This window comes from Corvus kubaryi, unplaced genomic scaffold (genome assembly GCF_017639235.1).
Source record: "Corvus kubaryi isolate FWS band 111438036 unplaced genomic scaffold, C.kubaryi_AGA036_p1.0 split3-73, whole genome shotgun sequence".
NCBI lineage: Eukaryota > Metazoa > Chordata > Aves > Passeriformes > Corvidae > Corvus > Corvus kubaryi.
This window is the reverse complement of record NW_024582091.1, coordinates 4,014,697-4,025,495: the sequence shown is the minus strand read 5'-3', so window position 1 is coordinate 4,025,495 and position 10,799 is coordinate 4,014,697. Positions and strand designations below refer to the sequence as shown.

Sequence of the window (10,799 nt, the reverse complement as noted above, 5' to 3'; positions counted from 1 at the left end):
CCTTAACAAGGCAATTCTACTGACAAGCAATGACTCTTTCCAACAGCTGGACATCACTTAGACCTTGTTTGGTAGCTGCTCTCTGTTTCACGGATTAAAACTTCTTTCTTGTTGATTAAGCTTGAAAGTATACAGAGATCAAACTTCAAAGCACATCCTTTCTCAAGAAAATGTTTACATATTCTACATTTTGGAACAGAAACCCCGCAGGACTGCAGGGACAAGGCCGAGGTGGCTTTTCCCTGAGCTGCGGTGGCAGGGTTTGGCGCGGCGGTTTGGCGGCGGGGCGGGCGGTGGGCATGGAGAGGCCGCGGCCGCAGCCCAGGGAGGAGCGGCCGCCTGACGGGGCGGGAGGGTCGAGGGGCGGCGTCGGCGGGGCGAGGAGACGAGAGGAGCGTGTTGGCCGTGTGGCGGCGGGCCGGGCGCTGTGCCGGTGCTGTGCTGTGCTGTGCTGTGGCGGTGCAGTGACGGTGCAGTGACGGTGCTGTGGCGGTGCTGTGGCGGTGCAGTGACGGTGCAGCGGCCCGGGCGGACGGTACTGCGGCGGCGGGCGAGGGTCGCGGCGGGGGGCGGGCGGTGCCGGCTCGGTGGAGTGTGTGGATTTTGCCGGGATCAGGGCTCCTGCCTGGAGGGCAAAGGGCGAGGTGCGTGACAGACCGGCTAGCCCTCGAGGAACGTCGTGCCGTGCTGCTCCAGGGAGTTTGTCCAGGGGTTATTCCCCAGCCTCCCTCCGGCAGCAGGGACTCAGGCCGGGTGAGTGGGCACAGAGGAGGGTTGTGTTTGGCTCTGGGTAGGATCAGCGGTGAAGCTGAAGAGGAACTGCTCTTTGGAGTGCAGATTTTGCAATCTCTGGGGGCACTTCACCTTTCCCCTCGTCCGGACACTCCTCCTAGCCCGGGCGGTGGAAGGAAGCGTTCCGGATCCAGACTTGGCCCGAGCCCCAGTGGAAAGCAGCCGCTGGTGAGCAGCAGCTGCAGCCTTAAGGTGGTCCGGAGGCCGAGCCGGGCGGTGCAGCGCGGTGCTGCTGCGAGGTAGAACAGCCCCGTGCGGGACGGGTCCGAGCAAGAGCGTTGCAGAGAACTGCTGTGAGGCCCGTATCCAATTAGGAAGAAAGTTTAAGATCTTGGATCAGGTTGTGAGCTCGCTGCTAAATTAATTTACTTATTTCTCACTGAAAGGCTGGTGCCTGAATTGTTTTGTACAAAACAACGTGGGGAGTTTTTAATGCAGCGATCGCAGCACTAGCTGTCTCTCTGACGCCTGCGTGGCTGTGGTCCAAGGAAGGTCTGATGCACTAAAACATCAAGAAAGTTTGTGATTAATTTTCAGGTCCATTATTGCTATTCAAGAAAGACAATTTACCAATTTTGTGACTCTTTTAAAATGACTCCTCACTATTTACAAAGGGATATTCATTACAGAGCCATAACAGGGTCACCAAAATACTTTGCAGCCCTATGTAGGTGTTCAGCCTAAACCCCAAATTCAGACCTTTAGCAGTGCATTCCTGGGAAGATATTCACGGCTGTTTTGAGTGGAACACTGACTTGAGACTGGCTCTGGGTGGGTTGAATTTTATCAGCTCCAGCTCTGCTTTGAGGAGAGGTCAAGGAAGTTTGCGCTTTCTGCTTATGCTGGTATTACCGCAGGCCTGGGCCCTAGGGTATATCACCGTGTCCCGCAGCCATAGGGAGGAGGAGGGGAGAAGATCCAGCAGGCAGGAATTGTGCAGCAAGATTGATTTATTTAATTATTTTACAAACTCTTTTATAGACTTTTTTCTTCATAGTCTAATTGGACCAAGGATCAGCCACCCCTTGGGGTGATTGGCTAAAATCCTAAAACATCCATTGTCAAAATATTTTTCTACTATACCATAAACAAGACTTTTCAAGTTTGCAGGTGGCTTGGTTGTTTACATACTCCGCTACCTCTTCTGTGAGAGAGAAAAGTCTCTCATGGACTTAGAAAATAGCAAGAAAATCCTCGCTAGCAGCATTTTTGTATCTACAATGCTAGCCTGTCCTTATAGTGTATTTCCCAGCCTTGATCCCACGTGCTGGAGGTTAGAGTGTTTGTCCAGTCTGTGAGGGTTCTAGTGCTGTTCTTTGATGGAGTGGAGTTGAGACCTACTTTTTGAGCATCAGGGAATGAAGTATTTCTGAAGTATAGAAGATCAGGAGCTCTCTTACTTGGTATAGTGTAAGTCATACATGGGAAGTAGAAATGAAGTGTAGGTCATGGTCTTACGTGTGTAGGGCCTGGTAAGGAAGCTGTGCTAAGTCACTTCTCTGAGTGCCTTGTTGCTCTTCAGGTGTCAGGAATCTAGCTGGGCATCCAGCAGTGCTAGATTAGATGCCAGCTCCAGTCAAGACATAATCTATTGACAAGCACATCTTTTTGTATCAGGAGAACTTTGCTACTAGAGACTGAGGTGTCTGGGGACACGGCCAGGGCTAGGTGGAAGCTGAGCAGTGGTTTTGAAGACCTGCATTTTGGATGGGGGCACCTGTTTCTCCTGTGAGTTCAGTTCCTAACAGAGTGATGGCTGTTTGCTGTGGAGCCTGTTGAAGATAGCACCCAACACAAAGGACTTAAGTAGAGAGGGCCAAGGATGCAATCTCCCATGTCACTGTTCTATTTGTTTGTGCCTCTTTATTGATTGGGATTATGGCCAACACTTTGACTTTGTGGCTCAGCTATGTAATGTGAAGTCAATGCAAGCATAAATAAGCCTGCCTGTGGACAGATAAACCCTTATCATAACAAAGAAGCATTCTGTTAGTCTGTGACTCTGTCTTCTCATGAAATCTGCTTCATTGTTCTGTGACCCATTAGTGGTAAGAGTACAGCGTTAGCTTTGTTTCCAGCATCAGGCAAGCTCACATCAGCTGCCAGTGTCATACAGTGGCATGTGACTGCACATGGTAGGGAAATTTGAAAGGACAAAGTGTTTCATCCCAGTGCTATCATCTGATGGGCTGACTTGAGCCCCCTGCTGCTGAGGGCATTGCCCACGCCTTATCTGCGCAACAGAGGTCAGTTCCATTCATTTGGTTTTGATTTTAAAGTTAAGTTTTCAGGGCAGAAAGAACATAAATCCCTCTTATGGTTTGATTGTAGCAGAGCTAGCTAAATAGGGAACACAGTAGGCCTGGTGAAATATGTTGCTTTTAAAAGCATATTTGTAAAGGCACAGGAGCACCGGGCTCTGAATTGTCATGAGAAAGGTGAAAATAGTGCTGGTGTCACTAGTTTGGTGTTCTTTGGAGGCCATTCATTTGATAGAGTACATTTTTCAGGTATGGTATGACATGTCACAAAGCCCAACACCTACTGAAGAGATTGCATCACTGCAAGGTTAAAAATGTATTAATTCAGGAATACCCTACAGTTCTGCTTTGGTTGTAAAACACCAGTAAGCTGTTAAAATGACATTAATATATGATTTAGGAGATGTTTATTGTCATGATGTGGTTGAATGGCTACATGTTCTGATAGTGTGTAGTTTTTCTTTTATTCCATTACTCCACAGGAAACTTGGTTGCATCAAGCACAAGTGTGTAGGACTTGGTTGTTCTTCTACTTCCACATTCATCCAACTGTATTTAGTAGTTTGGAGTGGGACATTCAAAATGCTAATTTAAAGCATGCTTCCTATAAGATCATCACCTTGATTTTATCAGGAAACAAGAACTCTGACATCATGGCGGGGAAACCCAAGCTGCACTACACCAAGGGAAGGGGGAAGATGGAATCAATCCGATGGCTGTTAGCAGCAGCTGGAGTTGAGGTTTGTACCTTTTTTTTATAAAGTGATTTGTGATTAAAACAGGTATTCTCTGGAAAGGTTTCCCAGTTGCATCTGTGCTTAGGGATATGCACATCATCATATATTGTGATGCAGAATGCTTAGATTGAGTGATACACTCCTGTGTTGTATTTCATGTATTCCTTGAGCAATAGTTGTACAGTAAAGAGATTTTAACATACAAAGAGAATTGATGGGTGTCATTTTTGAAACATACTTTAAACTGAGTAAATTGTTGCTACAGACAAAACTGTGGCTTTTTTTCAATGCTCATAACTTCCCTGTATCTCATGAGTCTTCTCCACTGAAACATCATGCATGCCACATGAAAACTTTTGAACATTCTCTCCAAACAAAGTGCCTTTTGTTCTTTGGGTCAGGACCTGAGTAGGATAAATCAGCAGATCTGCCCCAAAGGCAGTGTTAGAGGATCTATTTAGATTCACATCAGGTGAAGACCATCCTAAGGCATCTTAATTTCTACAATAAGTTTTTGTTTGAATATGGTTTTTTGAAACTGTTTATACTCTGTTGGAAATAAAAGGCTTTTTTAATGGTGCTCACTTGAGAATGTTGCTGACAGAAAATTTCCAGAGCATGAGTGCTGAGGAAACTAAGATCTTGTCCTCATTCAAATGTCCTCATTAAAAAAAAAAAAAAAATCCAGTGGATTAAAGAGGGAGATAAATGCTGTGTAAGAGAGGCACAATTTACAGAAAGTTTCTCAATATTTCATGTGGCATCAGCTGCTTTTTAAGTGAATGATTTGGTGTTTGTTAATGGTTCATGCAGGCAAATAGTCTGGTCTTTATAATGAGGAAGTTCTTTCTGGAGCATAATGCATTGTACAGTCCTGTAGGGTTGGGGACACCATAGTCTTGGGTTATTTGCTGGAACAGAGATGAAGTAGGGGGTCTGTTAAGGAAACTTTCCTGTCTGACCATCTAGGAGCCTCTCCATCAGTCTTTAAATTGTGGTGCAACAACAGAGTAACAGCTCGAGCTGGTGCCTGGGGAAGGACCTGGAACAAAGGAAACCCCGGATCTTTTATACCCTTACAGTATAAGTGAAGGCTTGGGGTCATCGGCTCCTGCTGTGTCTCACCTGGCCAGTGCCACAGGTCCCCGGGCCCTTTGTTGTGCAAAGGGAGGCAGTTCCCAGCTCTTGCCTTGGGCTCCCAGAACTCCACGAGCAGCTGGAACTGCTGCTGCTCACCCAGCTACTGGCACTGAATGGATTCCTCCACAGGGTCAACATAATGAGAAGAGTATGGAGAATAGTGTGGAGAGGTGGACTCTAACTGCCAGACATCCTTCCACTTCTCCACTGCCTTTGGAGTGACACAGTGCTTTCTGTTGTTGCTTTTCAGTTTGAGGAAGAATTCATAGAAACAAAAGAAGACTTAGAAAAATTGCGCAGTGGTGAGTCTGTAAACTGTACTCTAAACATAAATTCACACGAATATAACAAAAAAACAACAGGTGGTATTTTTTTGAAGACCTGCAATATAATGTGACCTGTAAAGAAGAGCTGCTTCCTTGTAGATGCTTTCATCCCTGAGAATCAGAAATGTCCTGGTCTCTTACCACGTCTCTTCCTTCAGCAGCCTGAGTAGCTTGCTCCTTTTTCTTCCGTAGATGGAGTCCTGCTGTTTCAGCAGGTGCCCATGGTGGAGATCGATGGGATGAGGATGGTGCAGACCAGAGCCATCCTCAGCTACATTGCAGCAAAGTACAACCTCTATGGGAAGGACCTGAAGGAGAGAGCCTGGTATGGTAACAGTGCACCACTTACTAACACTCCTTTGTGATTGTTAATATTTACAGAGAGAATGTTGCTGTGAAGTATCTGCATGTAAAGGTGATGATGCCTAACAGACTGTCACTTACTATTGAGGGTTTATTTTGTGAGAATGGAAGGACAGCTCCAGAGATTGTGGAGATTATTTTGGGCTGGCAATTGGTAGCCAGCATCCTCTCATGATTAGACCTCAAAATTATTTTTTTTTCCTAATGTGGTCTGCATATGCAGTCTTTCCTCCCACAGCATAAACGAATAGATTATCAAACAGCATGAATTCCACTTTAAATACATTAATTTCAGCCTTCTATCTTGCTTATTGCATACACTGTGAGCCTGTTTTAAAATTTGTGATTTGAAAAAAACTGGAAGTTGTCTCAAAGTGGAAGAACCAAGAAAATAAACCAGTGCCTTACGTTACATCCACTAATAAGCATTTTATTCAGTGATCACTTCAGCACTGTGTTTCAGGAAAATAATCAAAATGGAAAGTTTGAATGATATATGTTGAACAAAAATATTTGTTTCAGGATTGATATGTACGTGGAGGGAACTACAGACCTAATGGGAATGATCATGTATCTCCCTTTTCAACCAGCTGATACAAAAGAAAAGAATCTTGCCTTAATCATTGAACGAGCTACAACCAGGTACTTTCCTGTTTATGAAAAGGTAAGTGGCAAATCACCAGTAGCTCACAAAGAGAGTGAGTTCCAGGCTCCCCCTCATACCCCACTCCCCTGTCCTCCCCACGCATGTACTTTCTAGAAGGCAAGTGACAGTACAGCTCCAGAAATGTATGATGGAGCCAGTATTCAGCAATGTGAGAAGAGGGCCACAAAATAATTTTCAGCTGGTTTCAGTACTGGGTCTCTTTGCTGTACTTCTTTTCTTAGTGGCTGATGGCTCCCACCATTTTGCATAAATGCACCATTTCTGTACTTGTGCCAGCCTTCAGTACTTACTGCCTGGAAGTGTAATGTGTTGTCATAGAATTGTTAAGGTTGGAAAAGACCTTCTAAGATGATCAAGTCCAGTTGTCAACCCAGCACCATGATCATATTCACCATTAAACTGTGTGCTCCTGTGACATATCCACATGTTTCTTGAACACTTTCAGGGACGGTGAGTCCACCAGTTCCCTGGACTGTGTGCTTTACAACCCTTTACGTGAATAAAAATTTCCTAAGATCTAATCTAAACCTCCCCTGGTGCAACTTGAGTCCATTTTCTCCTGTCCTATCACTGGTTACCCCGGAGAAGAGGCTGACCCCCACCTCACTACAACCTCCTTTCAGGGTGTTGTAGAGAGCAATAAGGTCTCCCACTCAGCCTCCTTTATTCTTGCTATTCAGAGTTAAATATATTTGTGCTTTACAGCTAAGGATCCAATTATATGATCTTCCTTAAATCCATTGCTTAAATGTATTATACTTAGAGACTATGATTGTTGTTCTCTGAGTTGCTACGTGGCATCCTTAGGTGTGCACAGAGAGGCTCTGCAAACAGGATACATGTAGCTTAGAAAGCATAAAGCAATTATTTACTGGCTAGCATGCACTAAGGAGTTAGCCTGAGCTGTGAGGGAAGGCATTGGTATGCTTGCCATCCCCTTAGAGCACATGAAGAGGCTTTCTTGGCTAGGGAAGAGTAGGTCAGGAGGGGATGGACTGTTCTTTTCTTCTCCCTGGAACATTGCCTGGATGTTATTGAACTGCCATTTTCTACCAATTTGCTGTTTGTTCTGTTGTTTTATTTTTCCTGTAAGGATAGTTTAATTTTTTAATGTGTTAAAATTTTCCTGTTTGAATTGAGCCAGCTGTGACCCTCATGTCATGAGTTTGCTTCTGTTTGTAAGTCTTCCTTTTGTGCCATATGTGGTTGTGCTGTACAGACCTTCTCACAGTGCTTTTTCAGGGCATAGTGGTCTCCTCAGAAATCTGCCAAGGGTACAAAGCTGTGTTGTTTCAGAGCTGAGCTGGGTTTCCAGCTTGAATCCCTGGTTACCAGGCAGCTGAAGTCCAGGACTTGATGCAATTTCATGTCCTTCCACTTTATTAGAGCCTTAAATTGCACAAACAAAACCCACAGAGGCTGCCCTGTAAAATAATGATGTAAATTACATAATCCAGCACTTCTGTTAAGCAGAGTTCCCATCTATCCACTGCCATAGCAAGGGAGAGCTGTGCTGAGAGATATTGATTACTCACATCAATGTTTCAAAGACTAGAAGTCTGGTAAGTATTTTCAGTTATTAAACAATAAAAAATAATGCACCAAAATTCTCTAAGTGTGTGTCTAGGTGGCATAAACTCCTGTTGTGATATGTTTTAGTGTGTATGCTCCCTGTAGGAGAGTCTTTAATCCTTGTTTGCATGTGGTAAAGAGACAGCTAAACTTTTCCATGATTTTAGCCTAGTTAATTTTGTTAGAATGGTTAATAGTTTTTCTTTCTGTACCAGCTGTTTAAGATGTCCATTGATTCAGCTTATCAGGGTTTGCAGTCTATGTGTTACTCATTCAGCAAGCTGACAGGAAACATCCCTAGCTGTGAGTGTTCACTTTAAACCCTCGGCAGCCAGATGGAGCAGCAGAAGGCAGTGTAAAGCCCTGCAGGCAATCAGATTCTGATGCTGTTTGGGAGTTTTTATACAGGTCAGATAAACAAGCTGTGGTGGACCCTGCTGGAGCAGTGTAGGAAATAACTACGTGAAGGTATTAGCTATGACTCTGCCGGTGATTGCTGCCTCTATGGTAAAATTGGCAGATGGGCCTGGAGAAGCACTTGCCTTCCAAAGTGACAGACCGATGTCTTAGTGCAATTTGTTACTTGTTTAAGAGTAGCCTTAGTGTGACTTAGGCACAGACACGCCCTTCTCTAGCTCCTGACAGGAGGGTGACAGTCTTCAGGACAGAGAGGTAGATAGTTAAGACAGATAGTCTTCAGCTGGAGAGCTAGTAACTGCTCTGAAGCTGTGCTGAAATGTTCACCTCAACTTGTCTACTACAGCTGTTAGTAGCTTTGGCAGGCTGTGATTTCTGCATCAGCAGTTTGCCACAAAGGAATCCTTCCTTATAAGATAAAGGGTAAGAAGGCTGTATTCCTTCATTCTAGACCTATTTCAAACTGTAATCAGCACTCTCAAATTTTGCTGAAACAACTTAACCTTTTTCTTAAAAATTCGAGGTGTGCTTACACATAAACTGGCCTGACTACTTCTTCCAATTACTTTAGTCCTGTTTGTGTGATTAAGTCTTTCTTACGGTACTGGACTTGCTATACAGCTACCTGGTGCAGTAGGTTAGAGTGAGAGATAGGATCATGCACACTGAAACATGAATTCTGATTTAATTTTTTTGTTTAAAGAATATTTATAACTTTCTAACTTCATAGGTTCTTGCATGGCTTTGCTCTGCTGTATTTTTTTAGAAATCTGTCTGCAGTGAAATACCTAGATAAAATTGTTACATCCCATGTGACTTCTTAAAAATTTGTTCATATTTTATAGGCCTTAAAAGATCATGGACAGGATTATCTTGTTGGCAACAAATTAAGCTGGGCAGATGTCCATTTGCTGGAAGCCATTTTAATGGTAGAAGAATGTAAGCCTGATGCACTGTCTGCATTCCCTCTGCTACAGGTTAGTAATCAATCATCTGGTCTCAATAGGAAAGGTAACAAACAAATTTCACTGACTGTTGTTAAAAGTTAATTGGTGTTTACATCTTTTGAGCCATTGTACTGACATTTCTCTGGTCTGTTTGACTACAAAAACCTGCACTCAGTGCACTGCCTTGCCCCAGAGCTGCTGGGAACTCACCTTTCTCCCGCTCTACTTTTTCCAGCTGTTCTCAGCTGCCAGCAATTCACTCACTAGCGCTACCAGTTTGGTTCTTTAACTGCTACTTTCATGTCTTCAAACACAGCAACAAGCATCAGGAAGGGAAGTCAGTGGCCTGGTGTGTCTGCAGTTCCTGTCCTTTTCTTTTTGCCAGCAAAATTAAATTTTTAAGAGATCATATAAAAAGAGCAGTTAAGTTTTGTATGTCTTGACTTCTGTAGTGCTTTGCACTGAGGTATTCCTGTCCTTGCCTTTTTTTTTTCTCAAATATATCTGCAGGACTTGGATTCAGGATATGGGTTTTTGTTTTTTCTTTTTTTCCCTTCCACTTTTTACTAGATGAATCTTAACTCTTTAATATTAATTTCTCCCATTCCCATCTGGGAAACGAAGGTAAACTTCATTGCACCAGCATTCTAGATCAGAAAAAGCTACTACCTTTCTCTGTTTAATAAAGTATGTCTGACAAGTAAAAATCCAAGTCACCTGATCTTTAAACTATGAAGGATGGAATTATAATTTCCTTACTCTCACTGGCTTTACTGTTGCTTTTTACAGGCTTTTAAAGGAAGAATCAGCAACATTCCAACAATCAAAAAATTCTTGCAGCCTGGCAGCCAGAGGAAGCCACCAACAGATGAGAAGCTTGTTGCTGTTGTGAGGAAAATATTCAATATCTAATCTGATGAAGATAACCCAACCGTAGTATATTACCAGAGCTTGCTTTGTAAGGTTAAATTGCATAGATTTGCTGTGTAACTTGCATCATATGGTCAGTGTTGAAACAATACACTGTGAATACACTTTTAAATTAGAGTAAAAGGCTGATTTGGACCTGTTGAGTCCAGAAAGCAGTATTTCATGAAGTCGTTATATGAAATAAAAAATGCTGATACTTTGTGTGTGTTTGATTACTTTGCATGCCTGGTAGGGTAAAATGTTTCAGCTGTAGCTTCCGGAGTACTGTAGAAAGCCACATGATCCCCAACCCCCCTTTTATAAACTGCAATAGAGAGGAGCCACACCATGAAAATTGAGAAGTCATTTAAATTCAGGGCTAAAATCTTTTGGGTTGGTTCTCTAGATGGTCTCCTAGAAAGTTCACTGTCGTCCCCCACCCCCCCCACTGTATTTCACTGCTGTCTCTCTGCTTACAGCTGCAATTTAAAAACTGAGTAAATAAAACCTTTAAAAATAAAATCAAAACTCATGATCCTTTTAAGTTTAGGGGCAGAAGTAAGAAACTTTTCTAATCCCCACATGAATCTCTTAGGAGTGATTTTTTCAAGGAAAGATCAGTCCTTTGTTTAATTGGCCTGATGTGGTTTTCATCCACTGAAAGCACC

At 43.4% G+C, this 10,799-nt stretch overlaps 1 protein-coding gene across 3 annotated transcripts; it reads left to right on the top strand.

The window, feature by feature from the left end:
- Positions 1 to 361: 361 nt before the first annotated feature.
- Positions 362 to 10,353, top strand: LOC121658868 (glutathione S-transferase). 3 transcript variants are annotated; one of them, XM_042016306.1, is made up of 7 exons: positions 362 to 535; positions 3,687 to 3,793; positions 5,181 to 5,232; positions 5,449 to 5,581; positions 6,142 to 6,283; positions 9,121 to 9,252; positions 10,012 to 10,353. In XM_042016306.1, exons 2-7 carry the CDS (start codon positions 3,707 to 3,709, stop codon positions 10,132 to 10,134), a joined length of 669 nt encoding a protein of 222 aa, XP_041872240.1. In that variant the 5' UTR covers positions 362 to 535; positions 3,687 to 3,706; the 3' UTR covers positions 10,135 to 10,353. The 3 variants fall into 3 exon arrangements, with proteins under 3 accessions (XP_041872240.1, XP_041872241.1, XP_041872242.1); XM_042016307.1 differs by lacking the exon at positions 362 to 535 and adding an exon at positions 542 to 753; XM_042016308.1 differs by lacking the exon at positions 362 to 535 and adding an exon at positions 2,939 to 3,038.
- The last annotated feature ends 446 nt before the right edge of the window (positions 10,354 to 10,799 follow it).

Excerpts from the sequence above, each read along its gene's own strand:
- LOC121658868 (XM_042016306.1), top strand. The coding sequence starts at position 3,707 with ATGGCGGGGAAACCCAAGCTGCACTACACCAAGGGAAGGGGGAAGATG. Across the intron at positions 3,794-5,180 it reads TAGCAGCAGCTGGAGTTGAG|TTTGAGGAAGAATTCATAGA; the intron begins GTTTGTACCTTT and ends GTTGCTTTTCAG. Across the intron at positions 9,253-10,011 it reads CTGCATTCCCTCTGCTACAG|GCTTTTAAAGGAAGAATCAG; the intron begins GTTAGTAATCAA and ends TGCTTTTTACAG.